Source organism: Netta rufina, assembly GCF_964035555.1.
Source record: "Netta rufina genome assembly, chromosome: 12".
NCBI lineage: Eukaryota > Metazoa > Chordata > Aves > Anseriformes > Anatidae > Netta > Netta rufina.
Genome location: NC_140135.1, coordinates 8,823,521 through 8,838,900, shown reverse-complemented (window position 1 = coordinate 8,838,900; position 15,380 = coordinate 8,823,521). Strand labels below are relative to the sequence as shown.

Sequence of the window (15,380 nt, the reverse complement as noted above, 5' to 3'; positions counted from 1 at the left end):
TTCCCTGTTGCTTCATTCTACTAATGAAGACTCTCAAATTAATTTACCTTGGTTGTGGTTTTTGTTTTTTGATATTTTTTTTTGGGTGGTGGTGGTGGTTTGGCTTTGCAGTGATCTTGAGCAGCAGCCTTTGCTTTGCAGAAGGTTTCTCCAGAATTTCTGCTGTCAAACCTGATTTGGGCAAAACCTCCTTGTTCTGGTTGTGTTTGGTTTTAGCTTGCAACGTTGTGCGATGCGTCTGAAAACCATTCCTTATCACTCTGTTATTTCGATGGATGAACCCATGCACACCTAGCGATGTTTCATTCTCAGCCCCCCACCATAGCAGCCGGTAATTTTTGTGCACCGACTGCAGGTTCCTCCTGCTTGCTGCAAACTAGAGTCGCTCCAACCGTATGCTAATCCTGAGTGGGGGGGTCCCAACTTGTGACCCATCGCTAATATCCTACAAGTCACATGAAGCATCGAGGATTCTTGAGCTGGAGTTTGAAATGCCCGTGTTATCAGCAAATAAACACCATTAATTGCCTCTAATATGTCATGCAGTGGTTAAATGACAAGATCCTTATTAATATGCGTGTATATCAGCCTTTTTAGTGTGTGTGAGGGGGAGTATGAAGTGGTAAAATTATTTAAAATTAGTGGGGAATATTTACAGGAAGGCATAAAGAACTGTCAGTTGAGGAAAGCAGCATTTTATGTTCTTGTCCCGGATGACCTTGCTCCAAGGACAAATCAGAGCTTGATGAAATGAAGCTGCAGATGGCTAGTGATCTCAACTCTGTAATAATGAAATGACACAAGAAAAAAATGAGACATCTACAGTTTGTAAATACAATCTGAAATGAAGGGGAGAAAAGGAATTTTTAAGGGGAGATTGAGCTGACTTGGTTTCAGCAGTTCAGCGTTGGGTGCTTTAATAATAATTTTAATTAAAAAAAATAATAATGGGATAGCTCCTTGTTCCCCACACTCAAGGTCACCTTGATGTAATATTCTTTTTTTCACATGCCAATATCTTTGTTTTTAAAATTTGATGGTGAGGACTACCTAGTCACAGCTCGCTTTCTGCCCATTGTGTCAGCTCATTGCTGTCACTGGATTTTGTTCCGCAAGTTGGGGGGGAGGATTTTGGCACCCAATGGGGCAGATGATCTGATATAACCATTTTCGGTGCTTGAATGGTTTCGTCTGTCAGGAAAGAGCAAGCTTGGGAGAGGTTTAATAGTGAAAAAGTGATGTGATACTTTGTGCCAGAGCTTGCTGTGCTTGTGGGCTTGCCTGAGAAACCAGGAGCGTGTGCTGATGTTTTTTGCATGTGGGCAGGTTTTCATGCAAAGGGCTTCTCAGAAGCGGTCGGGCAGCCAACTGCTATTGCAAGGGACGAGACTCGGGCATCTGCCTCTGCAAATTGAACTTTTATGTGAGAGGGAAGAAGAAATTCGTGGAAACATTAGCTTAGAAAAATGAAGTGTTTGCTAAGTTCTGCGCTCCAGAGCACCGCCCTGCAGCTGGCAGAGCTGTTGAGAAACGGGCAGGCAGAGAGCTGGTTTATCTCACTAGGAATCAGGAAAGATCCCGAGATTTCCCGGCTTTCACTCCGTTAGAGTGAAATCTTCTTTATTTTATGATTGGATCTTTCCTGTTCTCTCTCAAATTCGCCACTCGGCTGTTGCATTTCCCTGTGGCAGCCCCCGCCGGGTGCTGAGCTCAGCCGACTTCTGAATCTCATCGACACCACTGCTAGAGAGCGTGCCTTGACATAACACAAGGATTACTTGAGTCAAACCACTTTATAGATACGAGACGTTGTAGTTTGTCATCGCAGCTACTGCAACCTTGTAGAGACAGGCAGAAGGACTACCAGCCGAAATTGGGTGAGATAAATACAGTTTTAGATTATCTCATTAAATTTATTGGCGAGCTGCCCTCCATGGGAACGAGAGCAGGGTGTCAAGGGTTGGAGAATCATGAGGGCTGTACAAGCAAATATAAATATTTTGTTCTTTGCAGAGAATTCAATTCTGGATCGTGGCTATCTGTTATATAGACACTTACAAAACACCCATCTCTGCGCCTTCAGGTCCATACACGTAAACACAACAGGTGCAGTTAATGTTAAGGCACGGTGACAAAAAGACTGGTATAAAGATATAAAAGGAGGAAGGGTCCAAACAGCACGCAGGGTAAGAGCTATAGGGAAATGAGCATTTCAGCTGCTTCACTTGGAGAGAGGAGTTCCCGATATAATTGCTAGCCAGGTGTGGTGATCTCGTCGCTGCTCCCACCGAAGGAGGAGGGCTACCTTTGAAGGAAGATGTGTGTGCCATATGAAAAGAAAGAAAAACTTAAAAGGCCTTTTTTAAAAACAAAGCCATATTCTCGTGGATCACTTACAGCCTTCAAACAAAGCCTTTTCCTGACTGACAGCCTGCAAGATAAGCTTAGAAACCTGAGGCTGGTAGTATTTCACATGCTTGTGTATCAAGTAAATGGGTGAAAGACAGGTAAAAAAAAAGATCCGCTGAGCTGCACAGTTTGTTTTATCAATGTTCGTACATTGTGTTAAAACACACAAGCAAACAAAAAGCTGTGGAGCATTTCTGAACTGAAAGGCTCAGCTTTATCTTAAAGAGCATCTCTGAACTGTGAGCAGAATAGAGGAGAGAAAAAGAAAGAAAACTTCCAAAGAGCAAAGGGAGAGTTCTGTTAAAGGCACGAAGCAGAGGCCAGAGGCATACATAACCCGTGACTTCGGGGTGAAGCAAATGGTCGTGGCACCTTACAGAGGTTGTGCTGTTGAATGGAGTGACACGGTCATCCTGCTAAACCATGAGCATGAATTTTGTTTGCCCTGGCCAAACAGATTCACAGCTTGGATTAGCAAACTGTGTTAACAGCTGTGGAGGCAGTGATCCTCCTTAGTGAGGGTGGCAGCATGGTTTGCTCTGGAGCCACCCGGGGTTATTAGGCACCAGAAGCCTCCACGTGGCTTCTCTGCGAATCAAGACACAAAACTCTTACAGCCATGCAATTCTGTGGGTGAGCCAACTCCAATTGTGTGAGTGTTTTATTTGGTTAGTCTGTAGGATTTGTGGAGTGGTTGTACTAGGAGCTGTAGTCATGGACTTCAGAGAGAAGGGTGACCCTGCCATGAAAGCCCCGCCAGAGCATCGCAACGTGGGGTGGGCAGGCGGAAGCACGGGGAAGCAGCAAGGCAGGAGTTTGAAACCAGTATTTGCATTTCCTCAGCAGAGTACAGAACTCCCCATACGTAACGCAACAGATGTGCTTAAAATATAGAACAAAGCTCAGCTCATGAAACTTCACCCCACCCCTAGAGAGTATCTGGCCCTGCAGTGAGCGCGGATCCACCGAAAGTCCCCGGCTGTGCAGCCACGGCCTCTGAGGGGCTCAGCAGCACGAGCTACCCCGAAGTCTTGTAGACATGGTTTCCCCTCCCTTTTTTTTTTTTTTAATTTAACTTAATTTTATTTCACTATTTATTTTATTATTTTTCTGTGTGATGTCCCAGTAGATATTTAAGTTAAGTTATCTCCAATTGCAAAAAAATCCAGCGGCAAGGAGCAGTTTGTCCCTTCCTGTTATTTACAGCATCTCCCCTGACCTGCCCACGGCTCGTCTTCTTTTATTCTGCGGTGCTGCGGCTCGTTTCAATGATCCTTCTGTTTTCAGATGTATAATTACTGGAGTCAGCTGGGTTCCCCACTTAAAGCGGAGGGAATATTTCTCAGATCAGGAGCGCTTTCTGAAATGGCAGAAACTTTTTGCATGCGGCCACGTTATGCATTTCTAATGCGATGCATTTCCGTTCTTCCACTGCTGCTAAGGCTTTCATTTAGGAAGTACAGTTCTTCACCTGCTCTGCAAATATCCACTGAAATTTGCAAAGCTGAATGTCTCTCTCTCAGTAACCTTGCTGTGACCTGGTTATCTGTTAGAACCACAAAGAATTCAGTCTCTAATTAGTCCATCTGTTAACTATTGAAATTCATGGCTTAGTTTTATTGTCTGGGTCTGTAACATAATGCTGAATGGTCTCACCTGGCAGCTTATTTCTTATAAAGCAAATGTGCTTTTCCAAGAGCCATTTTGGTGCAGATAACTGTCTTTTCAACACTGGACAAATGACTCTGTCTAGCAGCCTGCAGTCCCCTTCATGCCCTCGCTGAAATAAATTGTACATCTCCAATAGCTCTGGGCTTAAGTCAATACAATTTAACATGTACATTTCTTTGTTATATTCTTTAGAGTCGCACTGTAAGAGCAGATGGGAAAGTTTGATAATGATAAATGAGTTTACTGTTTTCACGCAGTCCTAAAAAACAATGAATGCTCTTTATTAAAGATTAGAGGGATTGTTACATGTTTGCCAAAGAGAGATTAAAGCTCTAGCTCAGATCCTCAGAAAGTCTTGCTTTTAAATCCTTTTTGGACTGTTTGTTAATGAGGATTCAGAGGAATTAGGGGCCATAAATTTCTTCATTCTCACTTAAGTGAAGCCACAGAAGTGATTACTGGATGTATAACTAAGTGGTGAGGACTGGAGTTTATCAGCTGTGTTCACGCAGAGCAATTCATCTCCGCGCTTATTTACTGCAGTTGTGCGTCTCGTGTGGGATGCGATGAGGCTGGGCAGGTCGGGCTCAGCAGCGAAGGATTTTAGAAGGGTGTAGGTGCAGAAATACACACGGTAGGTCCCAGTGGGACTGTTTGCACACTTTGCATTAAGTGTGTGCCTGAATGTCTTTTTTGGCCCGGCCCCATACTGGCTGCAGTTGTGCACAGCCATTTGCAGCAGTCCCAGCAGTGTGCCATGTGCGCCCCGGGGCTGTCGGGCTGGACGGGTCTCACCGCTGTGTGCTTTGCGACACAGACAGCGTATGCTCCTGCAAACCTGCACCTAGTGCTTTTCTCCTTGCTCTGTGCTTGGGGTGGTAGCCCTGGTGCCTTCCCGAATGGAGCTGCCCATCTGGGAAGCCCCCAGATAAGGCAGGGGCTCCGAAGCGCTGCCACCAGTTCAGCCAGCAACACCAGCATGTGCTCCCAAATGCACGGCCCCAAACCCCCTGCCGGGTAGCCTGCTGCTGGGCTGGGCTTCTGCTGATTTCTGGTTTTGTTAGGAGGTTTTTGAGGGGAAAATGACCCCCCCAAAAAAAAGCCAACATGCACACGCATTTATTTTAGATTCTGAAGACTAAGAATCCCCTGCAGACACCTGCAAGTCCCCATCCCAGCGCTGCCACCAGAACCCTCCTCTCTCCGCTCTCTTTGGGGTTTGAAACGGGAAAGTCCAAACTATAGACAAGTTAAGACTCTGGCATGTTTGGCTTGGCCTCGCTATGGGAAAAGTGACTTTTCTAGGGGAGTGATGAAAAGGAAAAATGCTTAAAGTTCATTAACCTTTGGTACAGATAGCAGCGTCCTTTAGACTACACCAGAGCTATTCTTAGCCGTGACGTTGACACGGGTGGTTCTCGTTGTAAGGGAATACAGCAGTTCCCACTAGCGGTGAAAGGAGGAAAAGAGAACTTTTTTTTTTTTTTTTTTTTTTTTTTTTTTGGATTAACCTACATGTGAACTGTAGATAGAAAGATTTTGAATTCATTCCTTGTCTTCCCATCTAGGCTATTTTGTCCTAATTTCCCCCAAGGCAAAATTTGTATCTATAGATTGTTTCGTTACCGGCTAATGAAGTGTTATACAACTTTGCTCTGAAAAACTCAGGAGCCCATTCTCTGTATTGGCAAATAAACTTCGCTGATTGTCATTATTTGCTATAGGATGCCTGCAGAAAATCCCATACAATTAAGCTGTTGTATTGCCACAGCACAAGAGCCACAATTAGTAGTGTGATTTACACTTCTTTAGCATTAATAATATGGAAAAATCAACATTAGTTTCTTGATGATGTTTAGGAAGAATTGGAACGAGGTGGACATGATTAGGAAAAGAGCCTTTAATGTTACGACTCGGTAATGCAATAGCCCTGAGCTAGACATCAGAATGATCGCCCTTGCACTAAACTCATTTGCTTCAGTAAGCACAGACCCTCTGCACGCAACAAGACAAGTTGGGAGGAAATTGGATAGATGGCAGGGATTTTGGTGGTATGAACATTTCAGTGTCTTTCATGTGCAGAGTACACAAACTGAATCCCTGCACTTTCAAATATTCCCCTAGAGGCAATCTGCATTATTCAGAGCTTAACCGTGGCTGCAGAGCACTGTCTGACATGAAAGCAGAACGCTAGCTTTACATGAACTTTCATATTTACATCTGTAGTAAATCATATTTACTTTTTTCCTCCCCTCTTTTTTTTTTTTTTTTCTCTTTTTCTTTTGGAGAGAGGGAATAAAATGGGTAGGAGGGGAGAAGGAGGAGGAGAGGTGTCCGGCAGAATTGTAAGCAAAGCACCACTAATAAAGCCTGGTCTTATGAGACTGCCCATGAATGGGAATGATAATGAGCGGTGATGAGCTGCAGGTTTGTGTCTTTTAGTAAATTATCTAGCGGGCATTTACATTTCATCAATTGGGCTTTTGCATAATAGGCCAAAGTGCTACAACAAAAGGAGGCACCATAAAAATGAGTAATTTCGGTGACCTTCTTGGTAATGGCTTGCACCAGGAGGATCTGGGCAGGTGGAGGGTCCTGCCTCGCGGCGAGCTGCTGGGGAAAGGCGCCCCAGGCGCGGGCACCAAACACCTCCCAGCGCCTTCTGAAGCACGGCTCGTATCCTGTTTTCTCCATCTGAGCATGCTTCTAATTGTCAGATGTCAAAAGGCAACAACCATTTTCTTCGTGCTTATCTCCCGATAACATTGATTCTCAAACAAAGGATGTGGGCTTCCATTCTGAAAACAAAGGAAGCACGGCCTAGCTAAGATTGCTGGATATAACACACATACTTCTCCCTGCCAATAATAACAAAACATCATAAATAATGTAGAGGCTGGATGTGAAAATGGAGAAAGGGGAATGTGCTGGTACTGCTGTGCCTGAGCATGGCACCTGGGGGACTGCTTGCCTTCTTGTCCTCCTCCAGGCCTGGACTTCTTCCCTTGTTTTTTCTCTCGGATTTCCTTGACTGCCTGCCAGCTCCTCACATGTTTTGACTTCAGTACTTTTTCTAATTCTTTTTCTCTTTTGGGTTGTGTCTTCCTGGTGGTTTTGTGATTTATTTTTTTCTTCTTCTCCCCACAATGCTCTTTCTGTGGAGGCAAGTCCTCCACTGGTGACGGGTCTCTCTTTGGGTCCTTACAGCAAGGCCAGTTTCCACCAGCCGTGAATCAAGCCGGTTGCATTTCTGATTTGTGCCTGGCCATGATCTGATCCTGTGTTATTCCCTCAACTTTCACAGCTAGCTCTTTTTCATTTTCCCATCGGGAAACCCTTGAGAAGCATTTCAATCCAGGCCCACATCTTCCCCATCTTTCTGGGTCCCTGGCCTGATTCCTCCTTTTCTCTCCTTTTGCCTTTGCTCCGCTGCTTCCTTTTACTGTGGCTTCTCCATCATATCCAGTTGCCAAGTCCTACCCTGATGCAACTTTTCTTTCCTTATGTCTTGCAGTGTAACAGTTGGGGAACTGGTGGGAAATGTGATGCTTTACTCACAGCCCTCCTGCCAGCCAGGCAGCCATGTGACACCAGTAATCTTAGTGAATCAGTCCCGTAGCCTTGGGCTAGTCACAAAGGATTTTGGATTAACCTTTTGCTTCTCTCATTTCTTCTTGTGCTGACCCTCAGAAATCGGAGCAGTCCCCTTGCCCCTCACCGTCCCCACCGTGGCATGTGGGTCCGTGTGGATCCACAAGGTGTTTTTGGCACAGGACAGCCAAAGACTGGAGAGAGGGCATCGGCAGAGAGGATGAAGGCTTCTGTTGTTATCTCCCTGATGAGATTAATTTTCTTTTTTTCATCTTTCTTGGCAGGATCAAAATCCTGGAATTGTTGCCAGACTTCAGGAGCCGGGCTCCATCCCAAGCGGAGGCTCGGTGCCGGCACCAGCCACGGTGAATGGGTACACGATGAGGAACCATTTACTGAAGCAGCAAATTATGAAACGACAGCTGATGCAGGTACGATGCCGAGAGCCTCTGTGGGCTCCTGTGCCGTCCACCTCACCGGGAGGGACAGGACTGACTGGAATGGGGAAACGAACAGTCAGCAAACACTAAGGAGTGACCCAGGAGCTGCTGGGTTGAGTCAGAGCAGGGCTGTCCTGCCTGAGAGGCCACGGCCAAGTGCTGCTCAGCAGGTCCGAGTGCAGCTCTGCCCACTCATGTGCAAGGGAAGAATTCAGTCACCTCCGTATCATTGCCGTCATCCGTGGTCAGCCTCAGAGCTGGGAGGGAAGACGCTGAGAAGGGAGGCTTGAAGAGTGAGTCAGTCCCAGGAGAGAGATTCTCCATGCTTGCCTTTCTCCCTGGTTCCCCAGGGATATCCCACAGCAGATGATAAACTCCAGTTTGTCCTGGACGTGGCAGTTCTCTCGAGGGACAGAAGTCCCTGTGTGAGGCTTGAAACGTGCTGTGTGAAGGAGCAGGGGTGGGGGAATCCCACAGGCAAGCTGGGTGAGGCATCACCGAGCCTGCACCTCGTGCTGTCTGAGCAGGCTGCTGGGTTTGTGGCAAGCAGGCTCGATTCCTTGGATGGGAAATGGTGTGAGAAGGAGTTCAGTAAAACCCTTAACCAAATATTATCCCGTTCGTTGATCAAATTCCCTTCCAAAAACAATTGTGCCTCTTTGTCATCTGTTAGCCTTAAGCTTATCTGTGCTGCTCTAGCACAGCAGGAATTCAGCCAGGCCTCAGCTTGCACCACGCGTGGAAGGTTCCCCGGCTCACAGCTGCTGTCTGCGGCAGGGATGCAAGTGCGGTGGCAGGTTCCGGGGTCAAATGGCTGCAGACATGAATCGGGGCACTTGGAGGAAGCCGGCAGGATGTGGGGTCCAGGGCTGCCTGTGGTTCGTTGCTGTGTTCTGCTGAGAAGTGGCAACTGGCACCGTAGGTGATGCACCTGAGCAGAGCCGGGCAGGGTGATGGCCACCAGCAGTCCCCTGCTTGTCAGCGTGTCCCTGAAATGCTGCCACAGATTCTGCTCACTCACGGACTCTCGGGCACCTTTTGTCCCGGGATCTGGTCCTTCAGAGAACGTCCAAAGGGTCAGCACAAGAGGCACTGGGGAGACGCCAGGATTCCTGCAGCCTCTGGCTGCCCTGCGCTTCACTCGTACGCTGCTGAACGCGAGGGGCTGCGTGTTCATCCAGCTCCCCCTCAGGCTGCCTGCACAGCGTCTGCTGAGGGCGGCGCTTCCCAATGCGGGGCTGTTGTAAGGACACCTCTGCAGGAAAGGGCATGTGAGCAATTAAGATCTGCTCTGAAGTGAACCGTCTGGGCTGAATCTCATCAGGGGTGTGTGTGTGTGTGTGTGTGCATGTGCATGGGAGAGGTTGTTAGTGATGACAGTGGCTACAATTCAAGTGTCTGCTGCTCGTCTTGTTTGTCAGGACGCTGCAACTTGACTATTATTCCCCTTGTCTTCCAGGAAAAGCAGAGACAAAACATGCTGGGAGTAACGTCTGAGCAGAGGAGTTTGTTTGCGGCTCAGCAGATGAATCAGTTTCAAGGTAAGGAGGGAAGTGGCGTGCTATTAAAAGCCTCGAGGAGCCAGGGCCTGGGGTCTGATTAAATACGGGGCGCTTAATGATTCTCTGCCCTGAAATAAAAGCATTTCCCATTTGATTACGTACCATGAGGTTCACCCGTTTCCTTATTGCTCTGGTAACAGTGCTGTTACACAGCCTGCAGAGCAGGGCCCCATGTAGAGAAAGATAAGCGCAGCGAGGCAGCCCGGTACGGATCTGCCGTGCTGGCAGGGTGAAGGTGCTCCCGGCTAACTTGTCTCTCTGTGTGCAGCCGTGCAGCAGCCCCTTCCCACCGAGTGCAGCCAGCCGATGCCGGCCCCTCCGCCCAACCACCGCATGCTGCCGTCTAACCCAGCCATGCTCCAGAGCACCTTGGGCGCCGCGGGCATCGCCCCAGCCACCGCCAGCCAGAACAGCGGGACCATGGTGATGATGCCGCACAACCCCAGCAAGCAGCAGGGGGTTTTTCCGCCTAATTCTGACTTTAACATCCCCCTGCGGCCGAGCCAGAACTCGCTGGGCATGAACTCCGGGTGCCAAACCGTGCACAGCCACGCGGCCGTGCGGCCGGGAATGCCGATGGGCGGCTTTAGCTCCGGCTCCTTGGCGAATCACTCCGCCACTCAGCAGCACTTGAGACAGCCGAGCGTGCCAAGAATCCCCAACGTCTATCCCAACTCATCTGCCCAGATGTGGACGCCGACCGCTGTGCCAAGAATGCCAAATCAAAGCCAAATGGATACCAGCATGCAGCAGTTCTCCAGTAACACTCTTTTCTCCAAACAGAACGCGAGGCCCAACGCGTCGGGTCAGCAGTTCTCCCAGCAGGCCGTCGTGCCGCCAAATCAGATCGCTCCCGGAGTGCAGGTCAGACAGATGCAAAAACTAAGCATGGGACAGGCTGGCCAGGGCTTGAGCTCGATGAGTACTCAGAACTTGAGACACAATTTAACCAGGGGACCGTTGCCAGCTATGAATGTTATGAAATCAATGCCGCAGGGAGTGTCTGGTTTTAACCAGCTCAGTCCCGCCTCAGGGCTCGGCCCGCCGAGCTACCCGGCCCCCGGCCAGCCGCCCGACGCCTTCAGCAGGATGAGCGCGGCTTCCGAGCTGCCGCAGTACGACTTCGTGGCCCAGCACAGCGGCTCCATCCTGCCCGCGAACTGCAGCGACGCTGACTTCCTTGACTCGCTCATGAAGAGCAGCAGCAGCAGCAACGACGAAGAGTGGTTGAACAATCTGACGATGATAGATGACATTTTGGGACAGCACGCTCAAAGCTCCGGCCACGTTTAGCTCGGAGAGAAGCGGTCGCGTTGTAAATGCCATGCGTGTGACTTTTAAATCCAACAGGTGGCCCGTGAAAACCGCCACCTCTTTCCGTAAAGAAAGTCTAGACTCAGCCAATTCTTTGTCTGCATCAAAGTTTAATATTGGCAGTTTTTCAGATGACTGTATATATTTGAATATTTTGTAAATTATGTTTTCCTAAACCTTAAATGTAGAAGTATTTATACTTCTTTGCTGGACTGTTTGTAAATAAATCTATAGCATAACTTTTGGTTTTATTATAGGGATTTCATTATACCTTGTTATAAATATGCAAATAATATTGTTAGTTTCAGTAATACTGTGTATTACAGCATAAAATACTTATGTTTTTGACATAACTTAACACATGAACTAGGGGTGTCACTGCAGCCAGACTAGGCAGAAATCTATTCTCCCATATCAAGAGGAAAGGTTGAAAAGTCACGTTAAAAAAAAAAAAAAAATCCATAAAAGGAACTGCTGGGTGGCTCACAGCTCAATCCTGCAGCCCGATGGTGGCGTGCAGGTCCCCCCCGGGCTCCCAGCGCAGTCAGGGACCTGCCGGCAGGGATCCGTTTGCAGGATCAGGGGGGAGTTCTCGACCTGATACACTCCAGTACGCTGAGGCGATGCTGGCAGCGCGTCGCCCGGTGCCCTGCAGTGAGGCTGTGCCGTGCCCCTGCGGTGTGTGTGTGTCCGTGCGTCACAGCCAGCTGAGGAGCCCCGCGGTGTGTCGCGAGTTCGGCTGAAGAAGAGGCACTGGCCTGACATCGCGAAGGCTTCCTGGCCACTGCATCCCGCAGCCAAAAGGTGGTTCTGGTTTGCACACCCCTGCCATGTATATTTGTAGTGTACAGGTGATTTGTTCCTGGTTTTAAGGCTTTTCATAATTTCTGTTTTAATGTGAGACTTTTTTTCAGGGGAAAAGTCTATAAACATTAATAGTTAATTTTTGATGTTTTTCTGTCAGCTACTATTGTCCTATGTATATTTAAGAGTCTGTTTATAAAAGATTCACTGTACTGTAAACTTCTTAAAATGTTCATACTTTGTGTAATCATATTTTAATAGTCACATCATACTTCGCAATACATTTGTAATATAACGTCAGCTTCAAGCACAGAATGTTTTTTTCTTCATACCATAATAAACTGCCAGGGGAAAATTGCATATATTTTATGTGCTCGTTTCTTAGCTCCAACATTTTGTACCTGCAGATATTTGAATTAATTTGATTTGTCCAGGATGCTACAACGTCAATCTAATAACGTGTACAAATGTGTATGTGCTGTTAATAGACAAAATGAGCTAGACAAAGAATTGAAGTGGGCCTGAATTTTGTTTTGAGATGGGCTTTCCTAGGCCCGCTCTCCGTTTCCAGTACAGTTGTGGGCAAATATGAACAAATTATTCTCTTCTTTTTTACATAGCTCCATTTGTTTAGGTTTCAGTGCTTATTATTCAGAAACAATTGACTCTAGATTTTGGGGCTCTTGCTGTACTGCTCCTTCAGCAATGCCTCTGGTGGCATTTCACTGCTTGAACACAGGTCTCAGGGGAGAGCCCGTCCCTGCTCTGGGGCAGTGAGCTGGGTGTGAGGAAGAGCAGGATGAAAGAGGGCGTTTTTCACCTTAAATAAATGCACAAATAGTCTGTAGGTAGAACTGCCTTGTTTAAACACAAGCAGACACCACCCCAGCTTTCTAGGGCTGGCGGAGATGTTGTGCTGCCCTTCATCCCAGAGACGCCGTGGGCATGACGAGCTTGAGGAAATCTCCTGGGGAGGATTTTCCTCAAATTGGTCCATGCTGGAGGGAGGGGCTGGGTGCGGTCGTCCCCACCCTGGTGTGAGCCCTTCCTCTCCAGAACTTTTTTCTGCAGAGCTGGATGGCAGAAAAGAGCTTCTGAAGTGAAAAATACGAGGAGGCAGTCAGTGTGTAAAGCAGGCGGATGGAGCTCTGCAGATAGCAGGCCTCTCCCAGCCACCACCACCCTGCGCCTCTTGAAGATCCTTGAGGCTTCGTGATGGTGAAGGCAGGAGCTTAATCCAAGTGAACTCCCAACAGGCTTGATCCCAAGAATGATACATATGAGCGTGAAACCAGGGCGAGGAAGAAAGAAGCCAGTTTTTCAAGCCGAAGAAACCGGCCTCGCCGAACAACCACCCGAACCAGGCGGTAAAACCCTGTGAGTCTCCGAACCAGACAGAAATGTAGAGAGGCGATAAATGCCTCCTAATGTGTCTGTGGTGGGGACAAAGGTGAGTTTGTGTGGCTACGAAACTTGGCAGCCTTTCAGCAGCTTTTCTGCCCTGAGCTGGGCCCTGCCCAAGCCAGCGCCGGTGCTCTCCAGGGCAGCAGCTCCGACCGCAGGTCCCCTCCGGGTTAGCTGCACGGCACTCACAGGTGGCAGGGCTGACTGCTGCCACACACGTTTCTGTAGGATATTATTAAATATTACAAGACTACCCCATTTTCATTCTTCATTTTGTCTTTGGCAAGGAACCTTGCAGCTTCTCAGGTCTGCGGGGTTTGGGTTACCAGCACTGGGTGTCTTCACAAGCCAGCTGTCTGCCACTGAATTTATGAAAAATTGTTTGTCTTGTACCCAAGTTGCGTACCCACTTGTTTTCACTCTTTTTTTTTTTTTTTTTTGTCTAGTGCTTGAACTGGTAGAGCTCTTCACCTCTCCATCTCTCGTTCCTCGTGTCTCAGTTGGGAGCGGTTACGCTGCCTTACCTCACAGGGGCGTTGTGAGGAGTCACGGCTCTGTCATGCTTTGAAGACAGAAAATTATTATTATTTTCTTGGTGTCTCTGGTGGTACTTGTAGCTGCTGAATGTCCTGCTGCTGACCTCTTGGGGCTTTGGCACATAATCTCAATAGCAAGTGCCCTTCCTGGGTTGCAGACGAAGAGCTGGGCTGATTTTTCTCCCCTGGGCAGATGCATGGGGAGGGTTGGCTCCGACCAGGGCACAAAGTGCGGGGTGAAAGCACGCGGCTCGTGGCAGCAGCTGCAGCATTAGAACTGCAGCTCTGGGCTGTATCGGGCTGTAACAAGCAATGCCTTTACCCCAGCAAATTGTCTGGTTTATTCTGCAAAAAAATACCTCTCTGTACTTTGCCCTCCCCTTTTCTTCTCTCCGTTTCAAGTGTGAAAATGCCCGAAGCCTGATCCTGCTTTCATGGTCCATATCACTCAGGCAAATAGTAGCGACTAGTGATGGAATAAGGCGAAATACCTCGCACGACTTATCCAGCACGCTTACTGGAGCAAAAGGATCACACCACGAGGCGTACACAGACTTGTTCCATAAGCCAAATTCTGCTGCCTTGCGGGCTGGTGTAAACATGGGCTCGGTCGACTGAAGTCAGTGGTCTAGCATGGGATTTGCACAGGCATAAATAAGAGCTGCGTTTGGTGCTGGGGAAGCGCAAAATGAATGTAGATGTCTAAAATAGCTACAAGGAGCAAAGTGTCTGACAGCACTCACTATTGAAAGCTATCATTTATTTCCCAAACAAGTTACGTCACCAGACTGCCCTCATAATTATGGCCATGAAAACAGGCAAGGCAGTAAGATTTTTCCTCTTGGATTCCAAAATAACATCAAATCCCTTTAAAGGCCAGAATTTCCAAAGAGGAGCTCACTAACAGCTTGTCTGTCTTAAAGGTTAGTGACATAGGTAAGTCAGACTTCAAAACTCTATGCTTACCATGGAAAAATTCTCTTTGTGGATTGTATTAATCTAAACCAGACCGTTTCTGACAAAGGCAAAATAGAAAAAAACATGCTCATTCCTATAAAAAAGCATTCAGAAAGCTCCTAGGAATAGATGTCACGGGAGCCCATATCAGGCAATTTCCCCAGGCAGCCTAGCCCTGACTTATGCAGAACCTGAGCCGTGCTGCTCGGTGGCTCTCCAGGATTGATTACACATCTTGCTTAAGAAGCTTTCAACAAAGGAAGCTGCACTGATGCTGAAGTGTAAGGTCAAGTTCTCCTCTTGTGTAGGATGTTGTAAATCAGGAGCTATTCCACTGCCTGTGGCAGGGTAAACCCTGATTTATACCAGCCCAGGAGCAGGAGCCAGCACCTGGCGAGGGGGCTGGCACCTGCTGACGGTGCTGCAGATGTGCCCGTGCCCCGGGGAGAGGGCCTGGAGCGGTGCCCGGCTGCAGGGCAGGCAAGGGCAAGGGAGAGCCCTGCTGCCCCTCCTGCAGTGTGTGCTGGGGGCAGGTGGCTCGTGGCCCTGGGGTGACGCTGCTCCCTGCCACCTCTGCCCGGTCCAGCCATGCAGGCTGAGCTCGGGCTGTGGTTCTTAGCAGCAATCGAATGCCTGTTTCCACTTCTGTTCCAGGCTACGTGTATATCAAATCTTTTTTTTAAAAAAAAAAA

The 15,380-nt window shown here is 48.1% G+C and overlaps 1 protein-coding gene across 1 annotated transcript in view; it reads left to right on the top strand.

Annotated features, from left to right (window-relative positions):
• MAMLD1 (mastermind like domain containing 1) overlaps positions 1-12,108 on the top strand; it is a 77,186-nt gene extending 65,078 nt beyond the window's left edge. The window contains exons 3-5 of the mRNA XM_084293904.1: positions 7,956-8,102; positions 9,571-9,652; positions 9,942-12,108. Of these exons, the coding sequence (XP_084150030.1) occupies positions 7,956-8,102; positions 9,571-9,652; positions 9,942-10,966 (1,254 nt within the window). The 3' untranslated portion in view covers positions 10,967-12,108. The remainder of the gene's footprint in view (positions 1-7,955; positions 8,103-9,570; positions 9,653-9,941) is intronic.
• The last annotated feature ends 3,272 nt before the right edge of the window (positions 12,109-15,380 follow it).